Source organism: Strix uralensis, chromosome 6 (genome assembly GCF_047716275.1).
Source record: "Strix uralensis isolate ZFMK-TIS-50842 chromosome 6, bStrUra1, whole genome shotgun sequence".
In the NCBI taxonomy this organism is placed as follows: Eukaryota; Metazoa; Chordata; class Aves; order Strigiformes; family Strigidae; genus Strix; species Strix uralensis.
In genome coordinates this window covers 34,575,136-34,594,359 of record NC_133977.1, presented here as the reverse complement: position 1 = coordinate 34,594,359, position 19,224 = coordinate 34,575,136, and the positions used below count along the sequence as shown (strand labels likewise).

At 48.4% G+C, this 19,224-nt stretch overlaps 2 protein-coding genes across 2 annotated transcripts in view; both read left to right on the top strand.

Annotated features, from left to right (window-relative positions):
* Positions 1–154, top strand: part of ZNF148 (zinc finger protein 148) — a 53,454-nt gene extending 53,300 nt beyond the window's left edge. Inside the window, exon 7 of the mRNA XM_074873642.1 lies at positions 82–154. Coding sequence (XP_074729743.1) covers positions 82–84 — 3 coding nt within the window. The 3' untranslated portion in view covers positions 85–154. The remainder of the gene's footprint in view (positions 1–81) is intronic.
* A 52-nt stretch (positions 155–206) lies between these two features.
* Positions 207–19,224, top strand: part of SLC12A8 (solute carrier family 12 member 8) — a 50,490-nt gene continuing 31,472 nt past the window's right edge. The window contains exons 1-4 of the mRNA XM_074873646.1: positions 207–305; positions 1,108–1,254; positions 4,132–4,323; positions 7,893–8,124. Of these exons, the coding sequence (XP_074729747.1) occupies positions 234–305; positions 1,108–1,254; positions 4,132–4,323; positions 7,893–8,124 (643 nt within the window). The 5' untranslated portion in view covers positions 207–233. The remainder of the gene's footprint in view (positions 306–1,107; positions 1,255–4,131; positions 4,324–7,892; positions 8,125–19,224) is intronic.

Sequence of the window (19,224 nt, the reverse complement as noted above, 5' to 3'; positions counted from 1 at the left end):
GGCTCCATCTGGGTAATAGCCTTGGGCTTCTGCAGACTAAGAAAGCAGCAGTGGTGTCTTCTGTCTTTCCTGCTTTCACAGTAAAGTGCAATAAAACCATGAATCTTCTGCAACGGAGGATCCAGCACTGCAGGAATTTGACTGAGGAGAACAGCTGACCTTCTGCTCGGATCAGCCTCACCTGTTGTAGTGTTAGAGCTGCACATTGGGCAGGTGGAGGCAACGCGAAGGATATGATGTTCAGCCTGAATGGTGCCAGAAGTGAGGGATATGTCCAGGAGCTGTTCCACGAGGAAGCACAGCAGGTATGTTGAGGAGGCATTTCCCTTCACAGCCCACGTCTCCATCTCCATGGTCTCTGCACCTTCTCTTGGTTACCTCTGTGGCAGGTAAACAGGACTGAAGTAACAAAACTGCCCTTCTTTTTGCTATGTAAACCTGAAGTGTATTATTAAGAAAGGGAAAAAGAGGACTTGGTTTCCAGAGGGCAGGAGGGAGCAGTTGCAATAGGAAAACTACAGTTTCCCTGGAGTTTCAGGTCTCAGTTCCAGCAGCTCTGAAATTCACTGGTGTCCCGGGTACCAGAGTCCCGTGTCTCCTCTAGAAACCTAGTGTCCCGATCGGAGATGATGGTGTGTGATGGGGAGACCATCTTAACCTTCTCTGTCAGTCCCCATTGGTCCAGCCTGGTTTGTTATCTCATCTAGGAGACTTCTCCAGTGCACTGAGGACCCTGCTTGTCTTGGCGGGGTGTTTGGCAGGGACAGGAGAAGCACAACATATAGCTGCAGGCTCTGTAAAGGACCCCTTGAATGGTATTTTTGGTTCATGTAACATCATCAACGGGGTTAATTCGCTGAGACTGAGTAGGATTCTGTTGCTGCTTATCCTACAAGAATATAAATAGGGTATTACACGGAACATTCTTCCAGGGCCCAGGGATCCCAACAGCTCTGCTGCCCCTTTATGTTAGAGACAAGATGCAGCAAAGTGGTGTCTTAGCAGCTGTTGGTGGCCATCCCACTGTTGGTGGCTGGTTGGTGCACCACCTCTGCAGCCTGCCTGTGAAGCACGAGAGGTAAAACCGAAGGCTTTGCTTTCCTCTAGGTATCTCCAACGCAGACCAAGCCCTGGTGGAAGATCCAGCTCTTTGTGTGGGAGCCAGTGCTTTTTGGAACGTGGGATGGCGTCTTCACCTCCTGCATGATCAACATTTTTGGAGTGGTTCTTTTCCTGAGGACAGGATGGCTTGTGGTAAGTGAGTGCTGACTTGGTTGAATGTGTGAATAGGCATTTTCCTCCTCACCTCTTTACCTTGTATCTCCATCACCACTCAGGTGTTTAGGATTCTGTGCTGCTCATTGTAGGCATTGCGTATGTCCTCTGGTAATTTGTAGCATTTTAAAAAAATTCCACTAAAATGGAAAGCTGAAGTGGTCTTTGTAAGTGTTTTCCTATCTTAACTTTAGGAAAGAAAAAGAAAAACACAACAACAACCTTGACAATGAACAGGGACACCCTTGTGTTGTATCGTTGAGACAAAATAACCGCTTTTCAGGTAAAGCGTTTTGCTGTAGTTACAGCTACTCTGCCATCTTCCCAACACCACTGAAGTGGGTCTCTTCCAAACATGTCAGTGTTGGAGTTCCACATGTCTTGAATGGCAATGCTTGGTCAGGTGAAATTGTCATCACTGCCACAGGCTCTTCCACTTGTGGATCTAGAATAGTATCTCACTGAGGGTCAGAGCCTGGAAGGGTGTCTGTGCTCCCGTTCTGGTGCAAAATGTTGTATTGTATCTTAAAATTTCCTTTTAGAAGAAGGAAAGCTCCTCCAGGGACAGGTGGAATTTGAGTCTTTGGGCAGAGTTTGTGTCACAGGCATGAGTTCATGTCACAGACATGACGGACATATTCCAAAAGGAGCAGGAAGACACTTGCACTCTGTATTAGAAATTGCTTTGCTGGAGGCTTTGGGGGGAGCTGCAGTCATCGTGGTGGAGAAGTTGGGATGATTTTCCTAGCTCCCTCTTTCTCCTGATCTTATTTCCTCCACATCTCCTTTGAAAGCAAGTTGCTGCTGGAGTAACTGCAAATAAAAATAAAGCCAGTAAATAAAGAAAAACTGAAACAGCTGGAAGCTTAGCATAAAAGGGAAGGGAGGAGAAGTCGGGTTGGCAGAGAGCTCACCTGGCAGCCAATGGTGATATGTCGAGCTGTTCGTAGAGTCAGGCTTTTGCTATACATTTCCAGAGCCAGGGCTGGTAAAGCTTTGCAATTCCAGGGGACCCTAATCTTGCCGAAATGTTCATCAACTATCATAACCCCTTCTAGCACACATGCATAAATAACCATCAGTGTTTAATGGGGGCTTTTTCTTTCTACTTTCTCTGCTTGCTATTGTTGTTGTGAGTCCAGCCTTCCTCCCTCATCTTCATGTTAACTCTTTCTTCTGTGGGAACCATTGAATTGCCCATTAACTAGCTGCTGCTATAGCCTGGTGCCACCAGCAGATTCTGCAAAAGCCCATGTGTATGTTTGCATATGTGTGCTTTTGTTTTTCTTTTTTTATCTGAAGCATGTTGGATTTATTAACCCTTTTAACCTGAGGGTAAGCTGTTGAAGAAAAAGAACAATTATCCTTTTAAAAAGGAGTATCAGATTGTAGTGGACTGTGGTGCTGACCCATCCAGCAGCTGCATTTATAGCAAACCTTGGCTCTGTTCCCCACTGACCAGATAAAGCCCCTGTCAAAGGCAGCGGGATGCTGAACCAAAATAGGATTTTATGATGATAGCAACATCCTGGATATGTTTCTGTTGTTTCACAAAAAAGAGAAAAGAAAAAGAATCTGGGATTTCAACCAACCCTGAAGCTGAGAAGCAGCCTTTTAGTGCTGATGATAAACAAACCCCATCAAGGCTAACATGACCTCAGAAATAAGCATAGCTGGAGCAAGGTTGGAGAGGTTTGTGGACATGGCCTGTAATATGAGTAAAGGCAGGGGAAGGGAAGCCAGACGTTAACGAAGCGCTGGGCACTGGAGGAGATTTCTGATCATACAGTTGGAATCGCTGTGCAGCGGGCTGAGCGATTTGTCAGCAGGGGAAGGTGGGCTGGAGCACGAGGGAAAACTTTTGACCCTGGAAAGTAAATTACAGCCATGTGCGAGAGGGTTGGAAGGTCCCGAGCTCAGAAGAGGTGCTTGAATGCTCGTGGAGGTACTAAGCGCCTTCCCTTTCTGAAAATCCCACCTAAATGGCAAACTGAACCCCCCAAAATAAGGGTTATGCTGGCCCTTAAAGCTGCCAACAAGGGCCTGCAGCTGGGTTTGTTCAGAGCGTTTTGCTTCTTACCCACAGCGAGAGCATGGCTGGTGCAGCAGCTCCTCCCGGGGCCCCCCTCTGCCCCAAGCAGGAAGATTTTTTGTTTTTCAGTGGGGCTGAATCCTCTGCACAAAACTCCCCTGAGTGCAGGGAGAGTGAGAGCCGCCTGCCACTCAGCGTATATCGTGCAGATAAGAGCCAGTGTGTGCTGGTTTATGAGAGTGTTATTTATCTTCCACGCTGTGTTGCCTTTGGGGTTTTGTTCTTTAGTATCTCATTGTTTGGGAGGATCAGAGCTTTTAAAGGTAAATGTTGTGAAAAATTAAAATGCGAGCTTGATGCTGTTAATAAATCAGCTGACACAAATCCAAAAGGTTTGATTTTGAAACTACTTTTTGTTATGAAAGTGGGGTTTTTTTAAGCATGCCATTCTAAAGCATGCAAATAGGTGGTGATCCCCAGCCCATGGTGGCTGAATCATTGTTTGACCTCGCTCTTTTTACACCAGAGAACAAAATCAGTGATTTATGCAAGAGCTGGTGATGGAGCAGAACTTGCTCAATGCAGAGGTCTGTCCAGCCCCAGGATGAGGCAGATCGTCTTCAAAGGGGTGCTAATAGGAACTGTAAATTTGGCAATCAATTACATTAACTAGATAAGTAGGGGTGTGTGTGTTTTTCTTTTAATCTGCAATGACTCCAGATTCATTGATCACTAGTGACTAGAAGCAGATAGGTCCTTTTTCTGTCTCAACAGAGTTGGTGTGAGTTGATCTTTATTTTTTTAATTATTTTTTTTCATTCCAGGGAAACACTGGCATTGTAATGGGCATGTTTCTGGTGTCCTTTGTCATCCTGGTTGCCCTGGTGACTGTCTTATCTGGAATTGGGGTGTGTGAAAAGTGCAGCATCGGAAGTGGAGGCGTCTACTCTATGATTTCGACTGTCCTTGGAGGTCAAGTAGGGGGGACCATTGGCCTCCTTTATATTTTTGGCCAGGTAATTAAAAAAAAAAAGTTACTTAAAGAAAATTTAGAAACTTTGTAATGCAGACATTAATCTTGTGCTTTCCTGCGGGAGGAAGTTATGCTCCAAATAAAATCAGAGTGTGCTGGACAACATGGGAGAGCGCCATGGGGAGCATTCAGCCCCGCTCTGCTCCCCAAGAGCAAGCCTGTGCGTGACAATACATTGTCTGGCATGGGTCACAACGGTGGAGGAATTGGGTGTCTGAACAAGCGAACCGTGCAGGACATGCTCTCCCAACCCAAATTACCCCCATTGCCAGGACATGCCCTTGCTGGCAAGAGACTTGACTTAAACCAAAGTGGGAGAGGCCAGGGTGGCCACCTAAAGCACAGCGAGCAGCTGTGGGCTGGCAGCTTGGCCTTGGCGTGCTTCCCGTGCCCTTAGGGACTGGGCAAGCCTTGGCTGCTTCTCCACAGCAGCCAGCAGAAGTGGAGCTGGGATGAGAGGAGAGCTGGACAGTGGTAAGGCCTACAGCTAATTTGACTTCTCGAAATCCAAAAGTCACAGTTCTGGGTTTTCTGAAAGGCTCCAAGGAGCTGTCATGGTGGTGAAGCACTGAAATACACAAGTAGTAAACATAAAGAATGGAAAGTAATCTCTTAAACCTGCAGTAACTTAACCCCCTCCCCCCATAAAGACGTTATGAACAGTATAAAATGTGGCAAGCAGAGAAGCATTTTTATTAAGGTTTGTTTTTAACTGGCTGGCTTGCAGCAATCTCTGAAAACCTTTAAAAAACCCCAAACCAAAAATAACCCCCTCTTCTCCTTTCACTCCAGATTAAAAGCAAGTGTCCATAAAATACAAACTGAACACAGTTACAAGCCAAGATATGGAAATGGGCCACACATGAGAATCCTTCCTGTCATATTTTCCACTCTTGCTCTGCGAGCGGACCCCGTCTGGGAAAGCAATCAGGTTGCAGCCTGTCCTGAGGGTCGTAAAAACTGGGCTGCAGCAGCCCCGGCCCCTGCCTAGGCATCCCGTGTGCATGGAGGGCTGCGGGGTGGGGGCTGGCAGCTTGCTTAGGAGTGCTTTGCCTGCTACCAAGAGCTGATGCCTTTCCCTTCTCTTTGGCCGTGCTTTCTGCCCAATGTGCTTTGCACCAGCTGCAGGCTGCTCCCCTACTACAAGATGCTCACAAGGTGAGTCTGGCCAGAAGTGGGGGTATTCCCTGTTCCCTGGTCTGACTGGGGCAAGTGGGGAATGACTGGCCCTGTGCTGCTGATGCCTTGGGGGATGAGAGGTGGCTCCAGTGCCCTGGGGCTGCTGCAGAGATGGGCTCCTGCGGCATCAGCCAAGGTGAGCTGAGACCCAGTTGGGCTTTGCGGTCCTCCTGGTATGGTCCAGAGGAGAGGCTTAATCAGATTGCCCTAAATGATGCAGCACGTGTCTACTAAGTCCTACGGAGACCGATGCGTGTTTGGTCACCACAGCTCTAACCATGAGGCCAGGGTTCAGTGCTTTTCTCTGGAGTATCCTTTCCTGGACTGGTTTGCAATAAGACCTGTCTATGCAAGCAGAGGTTTTCCAGGGTCCAGCCCTAAAATCCCCAAAGCAAAGGTAATGGCAGCGCTTGTCTGGGTGATGAAAATCAATTATGTTCATCACCCAGCAAAGTGTGTGGTTTACAAAGGCTCGTAAGGGACTGATTTCTGCAAATTTCAGCCTAGAACCCAGTTCTGATTTCAAGACAGGTAGTTCATGAGAAACCAGCCCATGTCACAGTGCCGCCGGGACCTGGCCATTGCTGTGTGCGGAGCAGCGGGGTGTTTGTGGGCACCCAGCTCCTCTTGTTCTGCTGGTGATGCTTGTGATTCATCAGAGGAAAGGTTTCAAGGAGGCTTGTGGTGCTGAGACCGTCAGAGGCTTGCTCTGCTCTGCTCCCTTCAGAGTGTCCTTGCACATTGCCATCTTTGGTGTGAAAGCAAAGAAAACTTATCTAGTTAAGAAAACTTAACTTCTTCAAAAACTGATGTTGGTTGGGTACAGGGAGTTGGGGTTAGGTGCTACTGCTTTCTGTCTACAGGGCTTTTCCTCATGTGAGAGATGCGGGCTGCACCTGGTTTTAATGTGTTAATCAGAGTTAGATTCTGTTTGGGGTTTTTTTGGCTTGCAAGTGCAGTTTTTGTGGGTGCCCCAAACAGAGCTGTGCTGGCATGGGGTGTTGCCCTCTGCTAGCTCAGGAGAGACCTGTTTTCTGGAGAAAGTACCCATGTAGGACATGCGTGATCCACTCAGTGGTGGCGTAAGCAGTGCTAAATACGAGTAAACAAGATTACCTCCGCTTATTCGGGGACTACCTTGCAGAGTCTGAAACTTCTCTGGTGGAAACATTCACAGTCGGGCTACCAGCAAGGAGAAGGAGAGACTTTCAGGGTGTAGTTCACCTGATCTGTGCTAGGTGTCTGCCTATGGTGAAAGTGAGTCCTTCTCCAGGATCTCCAAGTTGTAGGTGTCCGAGTCTGCAGAGGTGAATCCCACGCATCTTGCTTGCCAAAAACCATACATGAACCCGCAGCTCCTGGGTATGGGTTAGGTCATCCTGAACACCCTCCACTGTGGAGTGGTGCTGGGTTGGTCCAAGGGGGATCTGCAGCGAAGGAGGGGTCTGCTCTGACTATTGCTGGCTTAGGTGGGGGTTTTCTCCCTTACAGTCGTGTGGGAGCTGTGCTGCACATCCCTCATCCGTTGGTAGGGATAGTGGGGTCGCAGGACCCAAGGTCACACCACCCGTGCTGGCGTGCCAGTGTGTGCCCCGACCTGGTTTGCTGGGGATGCCATGCACTGGAAAGGGTTGTTGCTGAAATGTCAGCTAGTGGGAACCTCTGGAGGGAAACGTCCTGGTATTTAAGATTGCTGCCCTGCAGTGGGGTTTCAGGCTGGAACCTGTGCTGCAGATGTCCCATCCTGCAGACTCCCAGCCACCCAGGGCAGAGCGCGTGTTCTGCCCTGAGACAAACAAGCAGCTTTCCCGGGAGCTCAGGGGGCATGGCTTGCACAATGCACTCTCCTCAAAAGTGCAGGCTCCATTCCAGCAATGAGATGGGGAGCCGGTGAAACATCAGACTTTACTTCCAAACTAAACACCGAGTTAAAAATAACCCCTGGGAGGTAATAAAGGGGGAAGCAAACTGCCGTTCTTCAGGCAGGTGTTGAACTGGGATGCTTTCCTTCAGAGAAACAGAAGAAGGGAAGAAACTTAGAGGTTGACTCATCCTTTTCTCCCTTGGAGAGGCCAGTGTGGTTTCACCTGGAGCATTAACAGAGGGTGAGTTTTAAAGCCAGTTGAAAGTTGCTGAGCTACTGGCCCTAGCGCCCAACCTGCTCTGTTTACCCAGGCAGTAGGTATGCTGCCCTGGCAGTGTGCTGGCTTACAGCAATAAGGTTCAGTCCCTGTTGGCCAGAGTAGCATTAAAGATTGTATTGTGACAGCAAATGTCTGTCTGTCTGAACAGAGACACTCTAGGCCAGCATGTGGGCTGTGGATGGGGATCCCTCATTCTCCTGTGGGACACTCACAGGGCTCTGTCCTTCAGTGCGTTGCAGGTGCCATGTACATCACTGGATTTGCAGAGTCCATTGCAGACGTCTTGAGCCTCAGCAACATCTGGGCAGTGCGCGGGATCTCCCTGGCTGTCCTGCTGGGCCTGCTGGGGATCAACCTGGCCGGGGTGAAGTGGATCATCAGGCTCCAGCTCCTGCTGCTCTTCCTACTGGCCGTCTCAACACTGGACTTTGTTATTGGGTCCTTTACACACCTTGATCCAGGTAAAACTGGGGGTTCATCACATTGGGGTCAGGAGGCATTAATCCCCCAGAGTTTTCTCCTTAGGTTCTTTGTGAAATTACACATCTGGGCAGAGTTCAGCGCTTCCAAACATGTCTCCTGTCCTTTGGTACTGATTTTTTAGAGGCAACCTGTAATTTTGCAAGGAATAAGTACTTCCAGAGCATGACTGAAGATGCCTTATTAATTTAGGTGTTTAACCTCAGGAATTGAGCTCTCCATGTGTGCACTTGTTACACTTGTATTGCACTCTAAGGTTTTCTAACAACAGAGAGTGGCTGTGTTTGCAGTCACTCTTTGTAGCCTTCTGCTGTCTAACTCTGCATTAAGCATTGTGTCCATGAAAACAGAAGATTGTGAATTTGCGTTAAGGAGATCTTCTCCCCAGAGACCCCTGAGGTCGCTTAGACCCTGGCTGTGGTGAGTTGTGACACCAGCACTAGCCCCGGGCTGCACACCCCTGGATTTGCTGCCCAGGGCCATGGTGGGGGAGCCTAGGAGGGAGCTGGGTGGGCTGGGGCAGGTGACTGCTGGGGTTTCAGGAAGCTGTGGGTGCAAGTCTCCCCTGTTAACCTTCCCCAGCCTGACTTCAGCCTGCAGCAGTGGCTTCATCTTGGGCAAGGGGAGGTTTGGGGCTCCCACCTGAAGCCCTGATTGCACCCTGAGCCCTCTTCCCCTCCCTCCATCCTCATTCTCGAGGGCTGTTTGCAGGGAAACACATCTCAAGATGCGGGGAGTTGTGGTGGAAGGGCTGCAGTGGCCACTCCAGCAATAATGAAGTGTAATTAGCTGAGTAAACAGAAGGTGTCAGCTTTTTCTTGGCTTCCCCTGTGTCCAGCAGCACCTTAGGGGGTTGCAAGCAACCTGCTAAAGTTGACTTAAAGGAAAGATCTTCGGTTTTGGTTTACAGTTGGGATTCAGCCACCAAGCTGGGCAGCAGGAGGTGAGACATGTAGGTGTCCATAGTGCCGATGGCGCAGCTGTCTTTTCGTGCTGCTGTGTTATTTTATGCTGCCAGTACAGTGTGCAAGGACGGTGGGATGGGGACAGAAGCTGCTGCACCAGCAACTGCTCCCCTCTCGGAGAGAGCCTGTTGGAAAGGCCTTTGCATTTTATATTTAGCATATAAGAAATGTCCCAAATGGAAGCCGGTAAAAGTCTCAGCAGACACTTGCAAATGAGAATGAAGTGAGGGCAGTTGTGCTCAGTGTGGAGTGTTTTGCAGAGAAAGCAACTGACCTGCTCCAAACAGCTGCATTTCATAGGAAGTTGTTTTCTAAAGGAAACGGGGAGGGGTTTGTGTTTTGGTTGTGCTTGGAGGAGACCTTTAATGTGGACCTAGAGACCTTTCGAATAATAGAGAGAAAACAAATACTCAGGGTGAGACATGATGGTAGGATAGTGAACATGGGACCAGGAGGAGAGAATTAGAGGAATACAAACGTCAGCAGGAAACATGCCCAAGTTGAGGTCAACGTAGTTGTCTTTGATTTCCTCCGCTGCTGAGCACTATGTCGTTTTCTTCTGTCAGAAAATAGAGAAAGGAAGGGAAACGAGACGGTTGAGCATTGCAGATGCTGCAGTTTAGCTGTGACTGGCTAAAGAGAGGAGGGTTTAAATCACGACAGCATGGAAGAATATTGGGCTGATGATGGCCAGCTCCAAGCCCCAAATGCCAGTACCCCAGAGCGGGGCTGCCCGTACGGTGGGACCTGCAGCCATAGGTTGGCTGGGGAGAGCTGTGGGTTTCTCTGCTTTTACAGACTGCTTCCCTGTGAGAACTGTTTCGAGCCAGGCTGAAGGGTTGCTTCCTCCCGAGTCCTGCATTTCCCCAGAAGGCCTCTGAGTGGTGTGTCAGCACCAACGGTGAGCACTGGGCTTCAAGAAACCTCCTCACTCTGTCTTGCACACTTTCTGCATGGCATGGATGGATGCTTGTCTCTTGGGTGCGATTGCACCGTCAGCAGAGCATCCCACCTGCAAGGGGCTGCGGATGGGACGTGCAGGTGTTGGTGAAGCTCCATCCTCAAGAGTCAGCTGATGGCAATGGTGGGGTGCAGTTCATCTAAGCCCAGCATCTGGGGAGGCGTTTGAGACCCCTTTGGGATGGGCAGTCAACTGATCAGATCTCTGCAGCCTTCATGTGCGTGCAGTTGTTTTGGGTTTGGTTCTTCATCTGCAGCAGTGATGAGATGCAAAGGGCAGCGTGCCGGGAGAGGTAATTTTTGAGGATAGACCTGTGAGCTGGAAGGATTTCAGGTGGCAACTTGTCTGGGTTGCTTCCTTGTTTTAAGACAGGTTTATGGGGTTTCAGTTCACAGCCTCAGGTCTCAGTCTCCGTACCTGTAAAATGGGCCTTGTGCAGTTATCCTGCCTTTCCTGCTCCTGCCATGGCAGCCTTTTCCCTCACTTAACATTTCCAAGTGCTGCGCACATACCAAAGAACTATGCATCTGCCAAGCAGCAGTTATTTGGATTTAAATAATCTCCAGGAATGCCTGTCCATCTTGAAGGTTTTAAACGGCTGCCTTTGTGTGGTTGCACTGGGTGGAGTCCCCTGCTCTTCTCCCCATTCCCTCAGCTCACACCCAGGCACACACCAAATCGGATATTGTCCAAGCACTCACTCCCTTCCTGTGGTTTGCCTTTATTTTTAGTCTGAGGACGGAGTGTGTTTACACAAAAGGGGGCTTCTCAGCAGGGCTTCCCGCTGCTTTTTCTCCTTTTTATTTTCTCTCTATTGCTGTGGCTCACTCCCACTCCCAGAGCCGGCTGGGCTCCTGCAGCCCAGAGCTGGGGCTGGAGGAGCTGAGTGACTCCAGCAGACAGGGATGGCTCTGGGTTGCTTGTCCTGATGCTGCCGACCCCACTGAGGCTGCAGGCAGGCCTGCCTGCTCCCTGCCATCTGCGGTGTCCCTCTGCCTGGCCCCGAGGGCTTTTTCTCCTTTCTGCAGGCTGCCTGCAGGGTGGGGTGGGACTGGCTGATTTTTTGGAGTTAATCCTAAATCCTCCCCTCGGCTCCAGCTGGCGCTTTCCCTGGGGATGGGTCACGGTCCCAGGCTGGGATCTTGGCCAGGGGTGGGTAGCGAGGAGAGGGGCTCCTTTTGCTGTCTGAAAACCAGCCTCATTGAGCTGTCTCTGGCCACTTGCCTTAAAATTCAGTCCCACCTCCAGAAAGGGAGACCCCTGTGCTCCTTCCTAGGGGCAGAAAGTATCTCTTTCTCCCTGAAAGGCACAGTTTACTGTTTTTACCAAACCTAACACAGGTGAATTGAAATCAGGCAGCACTCAACTTCTCAACCCATAACCAAGACCCAGCACTTGCTACACAATTGCATAGTAGCAGTGCAGGGTTTTCTTGGCTTGGTTACGTTTGCATTTTAATTCTGGAGGTCCATACCTCAAAACCAGCCTCAGTTATTTTGGGGGGAAACAGTGAATGTAAAGGAGAGGATGCTCCTCTCCGTGACCAGCTCCTCAGAACAGTATGTGAAACTTTTTGGCCTCTTCACGTCCCAAACATTAGAATCACAGAAAAAGAAGATAAGCCTGCCGTTAATGCCCACTCTTTTATTTTCCTAGCATATCTCTGCTAATTTTTGTGTGGGGTGACTCCCAAATACTCCCTTTCAATTAGGCGCCTGCTTTCCTGTTTTGGCAGTGGCTCTCAGGTGCCCTGTTAAAGCAGAGCGGCTGCAGGAATGCGTGGAGGGGACAGTTATTGGGGGGAGGGCTGGTGTTAATTTGGTTGCACTTTGTTGGTGAGATGAAAGGAATCACATCATGAGCAAAAGAGGTCCAACAACAGCCTCTTAAATGCCTAGGGGAAAAAGAAATAATAATGATTTTGTTGGGAATTCAGTAATAGGGTCCCCTTGGTCTGCAACCTCCCTGTCCTGCAGCAGACGGTGCCACATGGCTGGGCGAGCGCTGAGCCCGGCTGCGTGGGGCTGAGCCCCTCTCCTCCCGCTGGGGAAACCAGGTAGTTCGTTTCTCAGGAACATGGGGAGGCTTGAAAGGCTCGTTGCTGTCAGGGTGCTTCTGCTTGGGATTATTTTCCATGCAAACCACATCCTTCATGTCACCCGCCTGGGTTTTGGCTTCCCAAAGTTGCTCTCACAGAGCCCAGAAAACTCATTTTTCATTCTCGCTTCTTCCTCCGAGGGCGAGTCCTTTGGAGGATTCAGCCCCCTCGGGTGTTCTGTGGCCAAGCTGGGGGAGGTGATGCTCTCCCTTGGGTACCACTGATGAGGAGCTGTGGGATATGAGCTTCACCTGGGGCTGCCCAAGCGGACAGGGGACCTGCAATTGTTGAAGTGATTTATGTATATAAACATTCTGGTGTTGTAAAGTTCCCTCAAACAGTGCCTCAGGAGCTTTGATGGATTGTATTAATTAAATATATTCCCACATATTTAATATGAAAGTGTCCTAATCAGGGGCTTTTGCTTGGCTCTGGGTTGTTTTATTTTATTTTTGGGCACGAGGGGTGTGCCCCAATTTCATAAGAGAGGGTGCAGGAAGGATGTGTGTGTCAGAAGATGATCTGCAGCTAATCCCAGAGGCTTTATCCAGGCTGATTGCTGACTTCCTGGCCTGAGACACATCTGGAAACTGGCATCAAATTCCAAGTAGAAATCACTGAGCAAGCGGCAGCAGAAAAAAAATCCCCCTTTGCTACTGAACAAGGTAGACACCGTGGTGAATAAAAGCAGGAGGTTGCTAATACGCTCTTTATTTATTAAAAAACACGGGATTGCTTTCCCCAGGTTTTTCCAATTATAGTGCATTGAATGGCCCTGACATCACTCTTGAGCCGGGGCCAGCCTATTCAACAGTCTGGCGAAGACATTTATTAACTGGTTACCTGCCAATTGTCTGGGCTAGGAGCTGCAGGACAGATGTGTTTTGAAAAGTGATAACATTGTTAGGGGCCTTATTTAGATAGTGAGAGGAAGGCTACACCACTTTGTCCAGGCTCTCTGAAGTAGGTATTTAAAGCAGTTTATTTTTAAAAAAAAAAAAAAAAAAAAAAAAAAGTTGAGATGTAACTTTGCTGCATGGTTCCACTCTGCTGCCCTGTTTGTAGGTAGGGTTTCACAGTGTTTCCTTGCTGGAGGACAGCTGGCAGTAGGACTTTGTTGAGGAGCAGCGGTCTTGCCTGCTGGCGGATGCTCGGGGTGTCGGTACAGCTGTTGCTCGCCAGGGGCCAGGGCTGGCATCCCTGTGCCCCTGCTCCACCGAGGCCAGGTGGGATTTCTGAGCCCACAGTCCTGAAGCATAGACCAGGAGGTGGGTAAGGAGGAGGGGAGGAGAGCTCAGGGCCTGTGGGTCCCTGCCCTCCTGCAACCCTCCGGGCTGCACTGGGGATGCCATGTGCATCTAATTGTGCTTGTAAAAATTTCCAGTGGTGGATCCTCCACTGCATCCTTGGGGACCCTGCTCTAGTCACAGCTATCTCAGGCTAACTCCCCATTCTTGCAGTCAAAACCCACTGCTTTGGATCTCTTGAGGACTTGGGGACCAGCTAATGTCCTTCCTTTCTGCATTAAACCATCTTGCTTGGAAGACCTCGTGTGCTCCTCTTCAGTCTTCTCCAGGCTGCACCATCCGAATGGCCACGTGGGTATGAGAGTGAGTTGCCCTCTGCTGTGTGCTGCTGAGGAGGAGGAGGGTCCTGGCCTAATCTGACACCTAAAACGTGCCACTGCACGGTGCCATCAGGGCTGGGCTGGCCCAGGTCCATCCCCGGAGCAGGAGAGGGTTTGCTGAGGTTGTTACAGGTTTAAACTTGCTTAATAGGTAATACTGCTCCTGATTTGTACAGAAGATTTTGTACATGGTTGATTTAACCTTTAATTTCTTTCCTGTTTCCCTGTGAAGCAATGCTGTTTGTTTTCCTAAAGCTTGTAAATAAAACCTAAAATACCTTGGCTGGCTTTGTCCCCTGCTAGACGCTGCCTTCATGGGGGCTTTCCCCACCCGCTCCTGCCATAAAACCTTCCGTGCAGGATCTCTGTTCAGCAGCAACTTGTTTAATGATAGAGACCTAATAAAACCGACTTGCTCGAGGAAGATATATATCATCCCATAATCACTCCATCTCTCCCTGTTGCTGTGTTTAAATGGGACAGCTTTATTTAATTGCATTGATTTTTTTTTTTTCTCTTTTTTTGGTGACACTACATAATTGTTTTCAAATGATGGAGATATCCTCTTTTTTCATTCCTCCAGTGTTTAATTCCAGTCACAGTTCAGCTGTGCCCTGAATCAGCTTTCCTTAGTTAGAGACTTAATTTATGAAGATAATTTCTAGATATTAGATTCTTTCTCCAGCTGCTTCTTTTCTAGTTTGCATTCCTCTCCTAGGCTAAAGAGGAAACTTTGTGTGGGACATGGGTCCTTATCTACTGCTCATCATTTTCTCTGCTGGCTTGTGTTAACAATTTTTGGCCTTCTTTGACTGTAGGTAAGAGATTTTAGCCTGGTTGTACCTTCACTGGCCTGGATGATGGCCCGGTGATTCTTGCTGGTTTTCTTTCAAAGGGAAAATGCATTAATTAAAAAAATGTGATTTTGGTAGGGAAAAGGTATTCTCTGATTTAAACTGACTTCAATTAATGGTTTCAAACAAACAAAAAAGTCCTTTTAGGTGATAACATCTTGCTCAACCTTTCCAAAATCAAACACTGTTGGATTTCCACTTTGGTTTGCAGTCTGAAACTAGACTTGAAGGTGTAGCTGTGTGTGTTGTATAGAGGATAATGAAAACCTCCCAAAAATAAAATCGAACTATCATTTTGGACATAGAATCAAAAAATCAACAAATGGAATTGTTTTCTTTTGAAATACCATTGTCATCTGGATAATATAGCCATAACTTGGAAGTACGGGATGCTCTTGTCATGAATATGGCAGAAGACTTTGTAGACCATGGCAGGGTCTGGTGAATTATGTTACATTTGGGTTAACTGCTTTCTTTTGAAAGATGGGGATTTGATCAACATGGATTCGGCTTTGTCCCAAGCAATACAGGGAGTAGCTCAGAGTTAGAAAGGAGGTCACTCCAACGAGTCCAAAGGATGTGTGTCATCACCACTGCTGCTCAACTGCTGTTCATTTTCCTCCAATTGTTGTGCCTTGGCTCAACCTAAATTCTGATTTCTCAGGCTGGGGTTTTTCATCAGAGAACTTCTGCAGAACCTCCCACAGCCAGGGACTCTGGGCATGACTTCCAAGAAATACTACTCTATAATTAATAATAATATCCCATTGATGCAAACTATTTTCCTAAAAAAGGAATGAAGCAAGGGACGTTTTCTTGTCCTCTTTGTAATGAATAAAACCATTTCTGCTGGCTGGTTTGAATACCGCTGAACAAGCCAGGTAGCAGATACCACATCAAAAAATAAAATAGTAATGGAAGGATTTTATATATTACAGAAAGTCTGGTGCTTAGCATTAAATAATATAAAACATAAGTGGACATTATAAAGTTGAAATACCTGTTAAAATCTCTTCAATTTTTCTTCTAACCAAAATTTCAGATTTTCCACCTGCAGAAAATACCAATTTTTTGGCTTTTTTACAAAAAAGAATTAAAACCCACCAACCTGTAGAGACAGAATAAATGCCAAAGGAGCTCTACGAGCTACTTCCGCAGGCACATTCCTGAGTTTTCCTTTATTTAAGCAGTGCCAAGGTGCTGAGCTTTTTTGATGAGGAGCTGCCCTGTGTGGGTACTTTCAGGCTCTGTGTGTGCTCTTGTGTACACCAGTGGTTTTCCACTTCTCCATCCTGCTGAGAAGGCAAGGTGGAGACAAATCAGGTACATGGGGAGTTGGGCAGAAGTTAGTGTTTTCTCCCACCTAGCCCAGTCCTGCAGGAGGTGGGATGTGGCTGGGGAGAGCTTGGGGGGAGCACAGGCTGCTTCAGCTCTGAGACAGGTGACAGCATCCTGCAAGTGAAAATTGCCCCACTAGCTAAATAGGGAGACAGATTTAAGCAGTTCCATTTGTTTATTCTGCCTTTTGTGCTATTTTTAGCTGTTGGCCAGCACCCATTGTCTTTAGGGAGAGGAGGATACTTGTGACCTGATGACTCTCTGGCTGGGATGCTCCAGGAGGAGATTGAAGATGAAGTGCCTGTGCCTTTACCAGGGGTACCTTTACTAGAGGGGGAAGATGTGAATACTTGGGTTTGTCATGTATGCAAAGGACTGATGAGCAGGTCCCTCAGCAGGTTTTTTGCAGGTTTCCTCAAACAGATCACCTCCTGACGCTTTTGCTCTAGGCTTTCTTGCTCACTTGGGAGTTTTCAGGGCACAAATCCCATGGTCCTCCATGCCTCCTGTAACACGGCAGACCGTTGCACTGACCAGCGTTAAACCTCTTTCCAAGAGCATCGTGCAGCAGGCCAGGCTGCAGGGCGTGCTGCCGAAACCCTGAGCAACTTGAGAACAGCTCGCCTGCTGTGTCCGGAGACTTCGAAGAGCAAGACAGGAAAATAGACAGTGAGTGCTTCCCCTTGACAGTGCTATCAGTCTCCACGCTTGCTAATTTGTCTGCTCAGCTGAGAAATATTTATGCATGGGTGTGATTCATCACGCTGCAGCAAGGTTGTTGGCAGCCATTGGTGTGATGCCTGTCTCCGTGCCGGCACTTGAAGCGTGACCAAAATACCCCGGTTTTGTCCTTGCTGGTGGTGGCCGGCACAGGCAGGTGTGGTGGAGGGTGGTTTTTCGGAGAGAGTTAATGGTGGGATCCCTTGGAGCCCGTGGTGGCAGGAAGCTGTATTGTGTGTTGACTTTAAACAGGAGGTTTGGGAGATCAGCTCTGGAGCAGAAAACAGGAGCTCGGGAGGAACAAACACTCGCTGCTTCAGAAGGGCGGCGATTTCCTTTCGGGTAAACACGTCATTAATCTCAGGGAGCACATTCTTTTCCATCAAAAGATAAGGGATTCGAGTTGCCTTTCTCAGGGCTTGGCCTTTTTAGATTGTTTTAACTGTGGCTTTCGCTCCTTCAATTACAGACTTTACATAATCTCTAATTTTTGGGTTTGCCAGGCTTATTATGGGTGCAGAGAAAGTCTTGGGCAAGGGAACTCCTTTCCTTCTTTCTTTAAAATTGCTCTGAGCCTTCTCCCCCCACCCCTTTCTTGCCAAATTTTTTTTTCACTAAAACCTGTCTATTTTTTGCTACTTGCAGCTCTGACGAATGTGAAACGTAAATGTGCTGTTTGTCCTAATTTATGAAACCATCTCCCTAGTGCTAATGATAAAATAGGAGCTTATTTGTTCGCCACAAGTGGAAAAATAGCAATGGGCTCCTCTCCCCGCCCCGGGCTGCTTCTTGCTGCTCAGCTTTGGTTTGACATTTTTGAGGATGCCACTTGCTGAGGCCAGCGAGGCATGGGGAGAGGCCGGCTATGGCACCCGGTGCTTAATTTTCAGCTGGCACCATCCTGCTGCATGGGGAGACAGTGGCAGCAGAGCTGCTGCTTTCGCTCCTGCTGCCTGTGGCTCGGGGTCTGTGATCGCTCTGAACTTTTTTGATAGCAAGTTTGTTAAACTGGTATTTAGGGGTGAAATTACAGAGGGAATTTAGTCCCTTTCTCTTCTTACCTCCTCTTCTTCCCAGTACTTTGTGCTTAGGGCTGCCAGCATGGCATGGGTTGGGGTCGGGTAGAGCAGGCAGTGGGGAGCTCCTGTATCCCCCATCTCTCAGTGCCCTGGCAGCTCGGGCAGGCACTCTGCAGTCTTTCTGCTCTGATCTGTCAGTGTGGCCATTGTGTTAATTGCATAATAGCCATGTTTTTATCACTGCATAATCATTGACCTGCATGTATTCAACACAAAAATTCCTCTGTTTTTTCCCTTACCTAGTTTAAGGTTCACAAAGCAGAAATACTGAGGCTGTGGGAGCTGTCAGCAGGTAGGATGTGGCCCTGAGGACTGAGATGAACCCAAGACATGATGTCATTTGTGACATATGGAGGGTGAATCTGCAGGGACAGGTATCAGAAGTCTTGTGTTTGCTCTTCTCCATCTGGGCTGGGCTGCATGTGCCCCATCTCCAGCTATGGAGCTGTGCTGCTGCCCACAAGTCCAGCATGGAGCAGACATGCTCCTGGCTTGTAGGAAATGTGCACTGATCCATGCAGACTCACGTGGCACACACGTTGCACTGGGGCTGCAGAAAAGGGCAATCCAGGCTTGGTGAATGTGGTCCCCTGGGCAGATGAGTTCAGCAGTAGCTGTCAGGAGACAGGAGCATTGATGATCTCTTCAGTCCACCCCATCCTCCTCCAGCTCTGCTCCCCTGCAGCTCTTCTGTTTTTCTTCTGTTTCTTCCCAGTCTTCTAGCCAAAACTTGTATATCCAAAGGTGAAGCAAGAGATGTCCTGGAAGATGTTAAAACATTTTTGTATCCCTGTATGAGTTCAGCAAAGGTCATGTTTATTCTCTGTACCTGCCAGTGCAACTCTGCCTCTTAACATGCTTTGTTTTCATGACTCATCAGTTCCCTGTCTCTGAGAGGACTGGGACTTTCTGGTGAAAATCTGTTCATGCATCTCACAGGCTGAGTGTCAGCCCACAGCAAGTTGAGCAGTGGACTGGTAGCATGGAAACCTACCATACTGTCCCCTGTACACCTCCAGCGCTGCTTCCCTCTCACTGTTTTCCTTCCCAACCTTTCCACATTTTTCTCATACATCTCTGCCTCCATCTGCTCTGTACCAGGCTGGCAGCAGTAGAGCAGCACCTGGGAGTAGCGATAGTGGTGTTGGACTTGCCTGGGAAAAAATTTTGGGAGGATCTCAGGAGCTTGAGCTGGAGCTGGATGGTTGCAAAGGCATGGCTACAAAAGTGGCCCAGCCTTGGAAGAGTGTTGGAAACGTGATTGTTAAGGTTGGTGTTAAGCCCAAACAGGAAGTCAGATGTGTGCATGGAGGGATGCAGAGGGATGGGGCTTGTGACTGCACCACTTTGATTTATTTTTTATTCTGTTGGGAAAGATAATTCAAGCATTATTCATGACCCCAATGCCCTCTTCATGCCTCTTTGATGATGCCAATCCG